The sequence below is a fragment of the Falco punctatus genome, assembly GCF_963210335.1.
Source record: "Falco punctatus genome assembly, chromosome: 15".
In the NCBI taxonomy this organism is placed as follows: domain Eukaryota; kingdom Metazoa; phylum Chordata; class Aves; order Falconiformes; family Falconidae; genus Falco; species Falco punctatus.
This window is the reverse complement of record NC_137595.1, coordinates 8905042-8918236: the sequence shown is the minus strand read 5'-3', so window position 1 is coordinate 8918236 and position 13195 is coordinate 8905042. Positions and strand designations below refer to the sequence as shown.

Genomic DNA, 13195 nt, shown 5'->3' with positions numbered 1-13195 from the left:
CAAAGATGTTAGGCTTCCTTGTCAGTCTGCACAGGGAGCTTTCTACAGAGCCTTTGTGACGACCTTTAAAGAAGGAGGAAGAAAAAAAGAACTGCTCTGATAGAGGTTAAAAACAATTAAAAACAGATGAAAGCAGGAAATGTGGGGCTAATAAACCTACCCATAACTCGCTGAAAGTTCACTTTAATTATGTGCTGATACAGTGCAAATCTGCAAGTTCTTAGCCATGAGTTACATGGCAGAAAGCAATAAGGCATACAGAAAAACATTTGGGCTCCCTCAATTCCAACCTTACATAACACCAAAATAGTAGTTTATCTGTTCTTAGGCAATCTAACTTTCTTGCAGGCTCAGATGACGTCAATATAGCAGCCTTTCACTGCAGAGAGCTTAGCTATTTCATATATATTTAAAATATGAGTAATATAATTTTTTATATATGTGTATGTATATATATGTATTTATCTAGGCTTAGACAATCAGTACTGCCACAACTGCTGTAGGCCTTAGCTTGGATTATCTAAATCATTGTAGAGTAGTAACAGAGGCTTCTGGAAGGTGCTACAGGACAGCCTACACCACTTGTACAGGGGCTTTCCGGCAATAAAGGGTTTGACTCATGTCTGTAAAGCAAATACTCCTCAACTGTCAAGTGTACCCAGTTGGTTTCTTCTTCTCAAGAGCAATCAGCTTTCTGCAAGAGTTGCACACAGAATGATCTTTCATGAACACTAAAACCGCTGCTACCACAGGAACAGGTTAAGTTGTTGCAAGTGTATGAAGTCAAATGACTTAATACTACAGCTGGCACCAGCAGAAACTGAAGTAATCTTCAAAACTAGAGACAAACACCAAGCAAGGATTACTGCAAGGTCCTGATCTGAAAATACATCACCATCAGCTCAGGCAAAGAGCAACAAGTGAGTTTTCAAACCATTTCAGCAGACTGACTTGCAGGAGTCAATCAGTCAAGGGAGTGTGCGTGTTAACCATCAAGAACTTGCATCTTTTCCCATCACTACCTCACCTCTAGCTATCAGTTTGAAGCTGCCTAGCTCGTTTCCTTTAAATCCTCATTTCTGCCAGGTAGTGGGACAGGAGAACTGAGTTTAGTGTGACTGTTCTTCAAATCTGAAATAGTTACAGGAAAATAGTCATAACAAGTAAAACGTGCAACTTCTCTACGTTTGCTAATTTAGGAGCAAGTTACACATCAGGAAGAACTGTGGATGGTAGTGGTCTCTTAGGGTTTACAACAACTTATTTCCACACATTTCAACTGCTTATCAGGCAGGTAGTGAATGGAGCCTTTCAGGTCAGCTCACCTGGGTTGGAGAGAGTAACAAAACAAAAGAGATCTAGGTTCTGCAGGAGAGTAACTCTCTGTTTCAACGTAAGAATAAGAAAGAGCACATTCCATTCAGTGTTGTTGGCAGATGACTACAGTTGGCCAGTCATCAAATGAAGGTGAAATTAACATGTAGGGGCCTGTATATAATACCAAGTAAACTCTAGTCTAAAACACTTATGATAACTAATTTACCCTGATGTCACTATGGCTGCAAGTTAAAATGTAAGTGGAGATGTAAAACAGAATGTAACGTGGTGCTTTGTCTCCATCAAGTTTCCTGGAGCCACTGGCACACACAGAAGTTTCCCAAATCACAGAAGTTGCAAGAAAACATCTACAAAATCCCAAATACTTACCTAAAACATAAGCAGCTACTAACTTTTGATTCACACTTAAGTGGAGGTAGAGAGGCACCAGGGATTCCATTTCCCCCAATGTAGGTAGCATTAGTGCTGCAATACACACTATTCCTAGGAAGACTGTTAGTAAACTAGGTCCCGACGAGGCAGTTCTGTTTTCTGAAAAACAAGACAGTACCAACTGTAAGGAACACCTAACCAATAGAAGTGTTAAAGATTCTGCAAAAATACTTGCAGTGCAATGGAGCTGCAATATCCTCAGATTTTCTTTTTCCTTTGGAGTTTGGAGGGGGTGGAAAACAACTCTTCAAGCCACCCTTCTGAAGCTTCTGCCTTTTGCAGTGGAGAAGGCTGCTGCCTGGTGTGATGCTGGGAATTGTTTTTACGTGACTTCCCAAACCTCTCCTTTCTGGGGGAACAGAGCCAGCCAGGCCCAGCAGCTATCCAGACACACTCATGACAGCTGGATGTTTCAGCTACACTTCAGGTTTCACCATGCGGCCTGACTCCACTCCTTGACATTTCCCTTCCGTGATCAGCAATCAATTGGGAAAGAGCACCTAAAGCAGACAACTGCTTACACCTCCAGAACAAAACTTGGCTATAGCAAGAGCACAGGTTCTTGGGCCAGATGAGTTCCCCTCATTTCTTTAGAGGATTTAAGGGCTGCACCTGCCAGAACCAGTTTACATGCCACAAATCAGTAATATTTGAATTTTACTTTAAAAACTCTTGAGAACGAACCACTTTGACGGTCCAGTATCACCAGGATAAGGAATTGCAAACTACAGATGAACTGTCCTTCATGCTTTTTATCGCACTGCAGTTTAATAGCTGGAACCTGCTCAAAGGCACACTGTAATCTTTGAAAAGAGCTGTTAACATGGTAGTTGAATACCTCTAACCAAATTCTTAAGACCCGCTGGAAATTAGCCAATGTTCTTACAAAGTTTTTCTATCCTCAGTGACTAGCAATATGTGTCCTATTTCATTTCCATAAATCTGTTATTTTTAGGCTGCAGGTTATATGCAAAGACTGTAGTTGCTTTGTTTACTGTTTTTCTGTAAGCAAGCAATACAGTGTAGTCAACAAGGTTTTAAGCAGAGAAATAGCATCTGGATGAAGACCAGTATCAGATTGTTCAGGACAGTTCAAACCCTCTTACCGGAACAACTATCATAGTACATTTTGTTCCCTGAACCCAGAGATCTTTGTAGGTTTGCTTTAACCATGTAGCCTACTAATACCTGTTCTTGAGGGTCTGGGGGTTTTTTTTTAGTAAAAGGTGTTTCACCAGTCAACAAACTATGTATAAACATAGTGAAACAGTTTGGCTTTAACAGGAGGAACGCTCTCAAGCAGTTTCATCTATTTTCTGGAACTGATTTTGTTCTTGTCATGAAAAATAAAACAGCGGCAAGAATATTACAGTATAAATCAGTAGAAGTAACAAGAATGTAGACTGTCAAGTCAAGAATTAGTTTACATTCAGTTCTGGTAAAACTTGGTATTTTTTGTATCTCCCTCTACCACTTCAATTTAACAATTTGGTCCAGGTTTTCCCCAAGACCGTTGATTCACTTCCTCACATATGAAAGATGCAAAGAGTTTTCAGCTAGCGACTGTGCTTTTCTGTACTTGTGAGACAGACAAAGGAGATGGCTCAGAACAAGGAGCACTTTAGAAGATGTTTTGGCACTATTTCCTGCTCATCAGGAAATGGAGGATTAAGGGTTTGGAACAAACTCAGAAGGGGCATATGTTCTGAAAAAACCCAGGGGAAAAAATAACTACCAACCTTTTGCAGATAAATTCACACTGGCTGTAACAGAACTTCTGCACCAGAGGAACAGAGGAGGTACTCTCCAAGGTATGACATGTAAACACGGGGCAGCAAAGGGTCTTAATTAATCAAGCCAGCATAAGCAGCATAGCCATAGTTTGGGTTCTTGGGATCCCCCAGTGATAAAGACAGCAGTCTTACAGCTAAGTAAAAATAATTATTTTACAGTTTATTTTAATCTAGTCTTTCTAGTCACTTGAGCTGTTCATAACAGATACAGAAGACAGGAGGGGTAAAAGATTTCAGCTACCTGGTTGACACAAAGTCTGCTCGAAAAAGACACTTTCAGCCAGGTGTTCTTTTATTCGTTTTTCCTCCTCTTCCTTTTGTTGTTGCTGTTCCTTTGCAGACGGAAGTAGAGTAGCAATAATCTCCTTTTTCCCTAATGCCTTCCTCTGGCTCTGCTCAGACACTTGTAGACGGAATTTATCTATCACACCATAGTAAGAAGCCCGAACATCTCTGTGACGAATCACACTGCAGAGGAAAACAGCATTTTCAAACAGAGGAACTAACAAGAAGCATGTCTCCTATGGATTTACATCCTGCAGCCCAACGTTTCCCCTCTTACTCCCCACCCAGACAGACTGCGACAGTCCAGATCCCCATTACCTCCTCCATCACTCAATGTTCTTTAAGATTTGGTCTTGCTTTCTTTCTTTCTCCCTCCTCCCTCCTTACGTCTGTTCTGGTTCCCAAATCTATATTCTCCAATTGGCTGGCCAAAAAGAACAGTTAATTCTTTACCTCAGGCACACCTTTGCCTTGATCTGAGGCCTAGCTGCCAAATTGCATGAAACCCCCCCCTTCTCCTTTATCAAAGTTGTTTGACGCTGGCCAATGATTTTAAAAGGTATGGGGGGACTGGACTGGACAGGGAAGGAAAGAAGGAAAGTAGGACTGCCAACCACTTCGATAGGTGATGGCACAAGTCTAGCTTTTTGAGGAAACCAGGCTCCAAGCTTTATAATTATACTTTCTCAGAAGCAAAACTCATTCACTTTACAGACAGGAGTCAGCTAGATTTAAAGGGATTTTCACAGTCAGAGGCCCACCATTAAGAGCATGTTGACGCCTGTGTATCTACACAAACGTTTCTTATCTGTCTTTGGTGAAATAAACCTGGATATCAACAGCAGAGCTCTGTGCCGTCACAGCTTTGCTCATCAATCTAGCTACCTTGAGCATATTTTGTAGCCATCACTGAAATACATGATGCTGCAGATACTTGACTAGCTACCAGGTGTAGCTACACAAGCTACAATCACAACTCAGAATGCAGTGTAGACATCTGAGTTATAGCTATGAGTCAGTTATTTTCTTGGTAAACCTTCTCACTGTCCAGCAACCACTCTTGCTCTACTGTTTTGAATACATGGACCAAGGTGGCTTCAACAGTAAAACAGGGTGATAGTTGTTGCACTCCTCCTAGTTTTATGGCATTTTGTGGGAAAAATTATATGTTGGACCTAAAAAAGGCACGGTTTTAAAATAGCACTGATCAAAGGCAATACAGACCTCGAAGCAGTGCTCTGCTCAACTACCTCATCTCTACGTTTATGATTCATTTTGAAAATACATATCTAGTATTAAAAAGCTGTAACATTTAGGTTCTGAAGTCTTATCAGCTCTTAGGGTTAATATGGATTTTAATTATTTTTCCAAAGTGGAAAACTTTTGTGAAAGGCTATTTTAAATTTCTAAGGTAACAATGTTAGGTTAGAAAAATACCTACATATCAGTGATTTGGCTTCAAGAAGTTTGGCTTCAAGAGGGGAAAAAAATTATTCTACCCTTAGTAATACAGGATAGTAGTCTCAAAATCGCTTCAAGAAACCTAACTTTGTGATAATATATACATTTAAACGCTTCAAGAAACACTTTTTGTGTTTCAGTCTTCAGTTAAAAGGAACTGTATCACATCAAGATACCTACAATTATTAATACAGCCAGTGTTTGTAACTGCTATCTAGTCTGAATAGACTGTTCAGCAAGGAAACAGAGACTAAGTCAACCCCCAAGCAAAAAGGCTGCAGGAATGTACAGAGTTTTAAGTCACTTCAGAGGCAAGAGCGTGCTTATGACAGGCTTTCAGGAAGCTGGGTGTTGGCTGGGCAACTGCCTTCACTAAAACAAAAGGCTTCCTCCCCTGCCAATCCTAATACATACAACTCTCAGCACATCAGAACAGCAGACTCAACTCTTTTATTTCTTCCTTTAACACTTCCTTTTAAATTTTTGTTTCTACTCTTAGTACCAGGGCACTAACTACCAAACTAAACAGAATCTTTACATAACACTGTGCTATGAGAACATGCATCTGCTGCCAAGCAAAGAGATATTTTTTGCAGACCCTTATAAACAGATACATTCTCCTGTTACTTTTTAGAGACCATTGCATAATTGGAAGCTCTGTAGAATATCTGTTTATCTGGCAAATGGCCATACTTGCATAGTACTGCTCATATCCTAGCAGTAAACACTGCCCTTAGACAGCAACTGTTGGAATGGGATGGGAGTTTTTACCACACAAAAAATCTGCCTTGGAAACACGCATATGTCTTATCTTTTTATTTAATAAAAGGCATTTGTTTAAGATTAACCACATGTAATCAAGCTTGTGTAAATGTCTGCTAAAGACTGGAATCTTCACTGATACACCGGTATATTCTAACCTGTTTTGTTCCATTTTTAGGATTGTTGCCCCTGCCCATTGAAACTTTTCAGTTCCATGTTTTAAACTTCCCTTTTATTTGATGAGTCCTTGGCATCTTCCAAATTACACCTAAGGAAAACAGCCTACAGGGAAGAGCCATTCCCAAGCACTGCATTATTTATCTAACAAAAGACAGATCATTCAGCAGTGGAGTGTTTTGTATATGACCATTTGTTAGCTACAGATTCCAGAAGGTGTTTTACAGTTTGCAAATTTCTATTCAGAAAGCTCAGTCTGCACTTTTAGGTACTTCATACTTTCTTTATCTGTACATCAGCACAGAAATAACATGGCAAATGGAAGATGAAAAAAGTTGGTCTATTTTAGCTTAAATACCTACTCTACATTGAATTATAACAGCCTACAGACCCTGTACATTGCTGTGGTTACTTAACTGGCTTTCTTATTTTCTCTGTTACTGAGTTGGGACCTGACAGGAGAAACAAGTAAAGGGGAGACAGAGAGATCCAAGAACGGGAGTGCAGCACTCAGGGTGAAAGGTAGACAAAAGTACCTTTATTAAACGTGGCCCAGGAAAATGTGCTCAGTAGGACTGCGCACATTTTCATTTTGCCAATCTGCAAACAAATACTTCTCACAAAGAAATCTCAACCCTGGGGGTCTTGCTTTTCTTGTTATTTATCTTGCACAAAAAAGTACTCAGAAGAGGCTCACATTACTCTCACTGCTGGTTTACATACTATACTACAGGTGCATTTAGTAGCATTTTATTTTGCCTAAAGACAAATTAAAGAAGGAACTATCTCCAACATTGTAATACCTCTGCCCTAGAGTGAAAGAACAGCCAAGACCAGATGGCCTCAAGAACACAGAAGATGAAGAAAATATTGTATCTTTATCCAACATAGTTTATACTCTGCGTGCTGTCATTTACCTCTTAAATAATAAAAGAAATTATGATAATCAAATGTTATACATTAGAAAAAAAACCACCGACAACCAACTTTTACTTACATATCAACACAGCACTGCGGCTTCACTGCACCAGTAGCATCAACCACCGCGTATTTATTTGGAGTTGTACAAAGAACTGTAATGAAAAGGACAGTTGTGGTAACAAATCATGAACTAATACCTCACCAACTTCAACAGATACATGTAAAGACACGAGTTTGGTTTTGTCACAAATATGATTTGTTACATGAATTATAATTGGACTGTTCAAGATCACCAACTGACCCTTAAATAGAACTTAACCTAAGAAACCCACCTTTGAATTTTAAGGCAAACTCATAGGGGTTATATAGAGTCAACACCTGCTTGTGTGTTGACTGGTCATCTGCATAAAATATAAGTTCTGTAGGAAAAACAAAAACAGGAAGATTTCCTTCCACTAACTCTGGCTGTCTTTTTTGTTGCTGCATTGGCACTGAATCCTCCTTGCTGCTTCTTGTGTTCTTATGATTTTGAATCCTCAGAGACTTCAGTTTTTGAATCGTTTAAGAATTCCAAAGCATTTTGGCAATTCTAAAGGAAAAAAGGGGAAAAAAGAGAAAAGGCAAGAAGATTATTTCCATAAGTCTATACTAAACTGAGGCAGTCAACAAAGGTGTGAAAATACAAAAATGTGATGCCTAGTTATGAATCCACAGCTATTTGTTCCTTGAAAAATACGGAAATAGAAAAAATTTTTGCATCCAGTTTCCACCTATTTAACAAACTGCTATAAAATAAATCGATAAGCACTTCTTCAAACTATTGCGGCAGCATTTTGGGGTCCCAGTCCACAACTAAGGTTGCTTATGCTGGGTGTTTGCAACACAAACCAAACAACGACAACAAAAAAGATATCCCATCCTGTCCTCAGGACACTAACACTCGAGAAGAAACAGAGCAGAAATGAGGGAACACAAAGATGTAAGGCAGCAGTAGTCACTGCTTAGGCAGGAATCCTTCTGCAGTGGTGACCTTCCCGGATGAGGTATAACAACTTAGGTATAAGCTCACACAGCCACTGAGGTATGTCAAATCCCAGAGATTCAGAACAAAAGAATGGGAAACACCCTCACGCCTTGCTTAAACTAAACTCTTGTTACAATTGCATGGTAGTTACAGGCAACCAACTGAAAAATAACTGGGATGAGTAACACCAAACAGATTTGGGATTTACTATTTGATTAAAAAATAAGACAGGTCTTCTACCACCACTGCCTCTAACCAAAGTATTACCATTGTAATTCTCCCTCTGCCATCCCTACAGTTTTGTTTTATTTTGAGTGACATTCCAGAATTAAACCAGAAACCATGACCCAACTAAGCAACAATCCCAAATGTAATTCATAAAATAAAATTAAAGCCAGACTCCTCAGCACACATACCATTGACTTTACACACTACAGACAGAAAAAAGCGAAACAGCTACATATCTGTCCCCAAAGAACGTCATATTTTACTGTAGCTCCTATAGGTTAATTATCAAACTGAAAGTGTCCTTTGAGGTTTAACTTTATTGTATAGTAGAAAATATTAGAAGAACAAAAGGTTCCTACTGACTCATTAGCTGTCATTTCCACCTCTACTGAAATTTTATAAAACAAGGTCCATTTCAGCTCTTCTCCCGTCTAATAAACTGATCTGGTTGCACCTTATGAAATGTAGTCTCTGGACTTCCCAGCAGTGAATAACCTCATCGTGAACAATCAAAACCAAATGCTTATTTTTGCATTCTAAACATCATGATATTCATGTTTCCAAGCACCAGATATGTGTTTCATCCTTGAAATATGAGACAGGTTTAGGTGTTTACTTGAGTATATCTGTCATATCTTCAGATTTACAGGTTCTGATTCTTACTCACAAACTAAGCTTCTAAATTTACATGTTTTTTTTTTAAATAGCAAATCATCCCTGTAGAATTTAAATTCATGGCTCTCACTGGAATGTCTTTTCCCAAGATCCAGTTTCTTTTCAGAGCACAGGTTTGTTTCCACTGCACTGAAATGCTACTAATAATATTCTGAAAACAAATCCCCAAAGATAGTGTTCCAAGTTGATGTCCTGCTACCTTATTAAGAGTCTAAAAAAAAAGCTCTGTAGGTGGCCACTTGGGTTCCAAGTGCTGCTTAGAATTTTGGTGGATCCCTTTCGTTTCAGAAGAATTAAACTCTGGAATCACTTCATGCAGCAAGTGTACGTATTATTACTTTAACAACTTAATGTACTATTGCAAAGTGAGATTCATTGTTCCATTCAAATATGTTAAGGCTATATGAAGAACTAATGTGGAAAGCCTGCCAGCTCACAGCAATACAACATTACTTACTCTGAAACTTCTCATAGGCAGATGGGTGAAGGTGTCTGTTTTGGGTCTTTTTTTGTTGTTGTTGGGTTTTGGGTGTTTTTTTTTGAAGGGGGAGGTCCCCAAAAGTTAGCTCATTGCAGTATACAGTAAGCATATGTGAGAATCTTTGGTCCTTATGCATATCTATACTGCATACATTATGCACAATAGAAATAGAGGCAATCTTTGAAATTAACAGGTTGGTTTTTTCCTAATAAATGTTTTAAACTACTGTACACCCAATAGCAAACTACTGCTATATATTTAAGTGACTATATGTAATATTTTTATAAAAAATTGTATAATAATATTATTTCAATGCTTTAGTTTTTTATTTAATAACTGCACATGTTTCATTCCGATTCTTGTCATCATATCACAACTCCAGTTTCTTCAGCTCAGCCAGGTGTTTAGGTGTCCAAAACCCCACAAATCCCAACAACAGCGGAGGTATAGATCACTAAGCCTATTAACAGGCTCATTTTTCTTATGCAGCCATTAAAAACACAGTGCATAAACCTTCCAGGATTCCACAACTTGCAGGCGGAAAGCCACCAATCTTAAAAAAGTATATCCCGTTATTGCTTCCTTTTCTTATTTAACTTGGCTGGATAAGAAGGTACCGCCCAAACTGGCAAAAGTAAAATCTGGCAAACCCAGACTTATAATAGGCACATTTGCTGACACAGCAGCGTCATTCAGGATATAAATGTCTGGATTTCTAAGCAAGCAACCAGCATCCTTTTTAAGACCATCACTTTGGCTTAGAAGTCACAGCGCTGGGATATCTCCTCAAGTAACATCAGCAGAAGCGCTCTTCCCAAAACTGCATTATAAACTGTACATATGCTGGGAAGATTTGACGGTTTAGTATTAACAACAGCATACCTTTCATACAGCACTCATCACCAAGAAACTGCAAAGACTTTCAGAGAAAGCCTGTCTCATCACAACTTCTCTGCGCAGATGAACCCTAAAGCAGCACTCATGTTCAGAATAAAGCTACGCAGCTGGCTGCCTTTGGCACCCCAGCCAGTTCATTTAAAAGAAACTTGGCTGCTGCTCTTCTGCGCTGCAGCTCAGCAGATCCTCACAACAATCGCTGCATTTTGTAGCCAAGTCACTGTGATTACTTGCAGAACATAAAGGTAAGCACAAACCAACCCGTACAAAACTGAGATCTGTGGTCTCGATTCTGTGACCTACGCTGCACAGATGGGTTTCTCCTAGTACTGCCAACGAAACTCCCTGCAGGTGCAGGAATCTGTCAAATGTAATGCTCGTTACTGGACACGGGCCAAAGTACAACACCTGAACAATGCCAGCTTGCTTTCCAACGCTCTTTGAAGTCCAGACAAACAATTGTCACTGATTTTTTTTTTAGCACAATAAGGATCTTTCCTCCCTGAAGCTACTAAATATATACTGCTGGTGTCACAATAGGACAGATCTGCCAGTTTTTCCTTTGAAATCCCTTTCCTCATAAATTTAAACTTGACAGAGAAAAACATGAAGTGAAACGTGTCTTCTCTCTAGGACCTGAAATAACACCATTTGTGATTTGTTTTTACTTAATAAGTATCTGCTGAAAAAATAAATCAAGTGAGGAAGTTTTTTGTTCCCATTGTAACTTCCAACAGCCTTATCGCCATGGCTTCTGAGTGCATTTGTTGGTTGGGTTTTTTTCCTAATGACTACAAATAACTCTACAGAATGTCATCTAGTAAACACTTTATTCAGAAGATAACCTCTTTACAGTCATAGCCTCCACATCCTCCTTTTAAAAATTGTCTCATTGCAGTGTAATCTATCTTTGTTAGATCTCATGATCTACCCTCTGATTCTACCCAATAAGCCCTTCTACACTATCTGCTCAATAAAACTCATGCCTTTTGAGCGCCTATTTACAAAATAAGCCAAAACCTTCTTCAAAATTCCCTCCTATGTCAAGTTGAGCTACGTGTAAATATGACATAGAATCCAAAGCAGATCTATTAACATTCTGTTTCTCCAGAAGTTTTTGAAGGCCTTAACATGCACTGACGCAAACCAATGTTTAAACTACCTGCAATTATTTGGGAGAGTCATCCAATGATTAGAGCACAGACCCAGGAGCCAGAATGGCTGGATTCCATTTTTGCTAACTCTGTCACCGACACTCCATGACCTTGAGCAAGTTGGTTAACCTCACCTCAATTTGCTAATCTATGAAGGCACATATTCCGCAAATCATTTAAGTAGGCGGATAGTCACATTTAAACTGGCAGAACCACTCTGACACTTTGCAAAGCCTGGGCGGAAATATGCTACCGTTTACCTCTTTGCAGGGTGATGGGAAATGTAATTAGTAACAGTCTCCAGTATGATGTAAAATGAAATAGTCTCAAAGCGTTACCTATTAGCACAGATGACTACAACATGCATCAATCATGCTGATACTGACAGCAAAATTTACCAGGACCTCATTACTTATTTCCTTTACTTTTTCAGATACTGAAAAGGTGACAGTAGCAAAAAACATTATTCAAATGCAACTAAAGAGACATGTGAAAGCAGGGAAATATGAAATAACAGCTATGCATTGCTTCTTCTGAGCCGTATAGTAAAACGGATCAGAACCCTATGGAAGGCTTTCAAGGGCACACCTACTTTAGTCTCAGTTTTCTCACTTTCAGGTTGTGTTTGATGCATTAAACCCAACTAGTTTTTAAACGTGTATTAGTGCTCCTTAGCGCTACTTGGCCTGTCCCCCTATCCCAGGCCAGGCTCAAATACTCTGCCCCAATGCCGAGGTGCCACAGACTGACAGCAAACCCCCCTTTCCCCGGCGAGCGGAGAAGAAAGGCACCCCGACCGGCCCTCCCAGCGCACCTGCCGAAGGCAGGGAACCAGCAATAACCGCACACACTTAATTGACCCTCTTTGTTTTCCAACAAGGCGCAGCAGAGATAAAGGCTGAGGTATCTGCGCGCTAACGGCCTCTCCCCGCAGCCTGCCCTGCCCGTGACGAGCGCGCTGCCAGCACCGGCCCCGTCCCGCCCCGTTCCCCACCGGCAGCTCGGAGCCAGCTCCGGCGAGCCCCGGCCCTGCACCAGCCGGCCCGCACCCCCGGCTCCGGCGGGAGCGCCCGGACCCCGCTGCCCTGCTGCCCCGCTCCCCGCCGCGGGTGCAAGGGGCCAGGCCGGGCAGGCGGCGCCGGGGCCTGGCAGCGCGGCCGCCGCCCCGCTCCTCCCTCCTCACGGCGCCGCCGAGGGGAAGGGCCGCGGCGCCGCCAGCGCCCCCACCCCGGCCCGCACGGCCGGAGCTGCCGGGGCAAAGCTCCGCGCTCCCCACCGCAGGGAAGGGGAGGGGAGGGGGGCCCGGCCGGCCAGAGCCGCTGCTGCCGGGCCCGGCGCCGCCTCACGCCCAGGGTGCCGCTCCTCCGCCCCGCGCCCCAGCCCGGGGGTGTCGCCCGACGCCGCGGGCCCGAACTCACCCCTCCGGGGCCGCTGGCTGCGGGCTCGCGCGGCGCCCCCTTTGTCCGCCCCCCCCCGCCTGCTCCCGTCACTGCAGGTAGCGTCGTCGCTATGGCTGCCGGGATCGCGGCGGACCCGCTCCCGCCCGCCGCCGGCCGGCCGGCCAGCT

The 13195-nt window shown here is 41.7% G+C and overlaps 1 protein-coding gene across 2 annotated transcripts in view; it reads right to left on the bottom strand.

Moving 5' to 3' along the window:
• The window catches only part of MOSPD1 (motile sperm domain containing 1), a 21659-nt gene extending 8464 nt beyond the window's left edge, over window positions 1-13195 (bottom strand). Inside the window, exons 1-6 of one of the 2 annotated variants that reach the window (XM_080365448.1) lie at window positions 13047-13195; window positions 7502-7758; window positions 7246-7321; window positions 3805-4031; window positions 1708-1869; window positions 1028-1131 (exon numbers count right to left, since the gene is read on the bottom strand). In XM_080365448.1, coding sequence (XP_080221574.1) covers window positions 1052-1131; window positions 1708-1869; window positions 3805-4031; window positions 7246-7321; window positions 7502-7655 — 699 coding nt within the window. In that variant the 5' untranslated portion in view covers window positions 7656-7758; window positions 13047-13195 and the 3' untranslated portion in view covers window positions 1028-1051. The remainder of the gene's footprint in view (window positions 1-1027; window positions 1132-1707; window positions 1870-3804; window positions 4032-7245; window positions 7322-7501; window positions 7759-13046) is intronic. The other variant, XM_080365449.1, reaches the window with a different exon arrangement.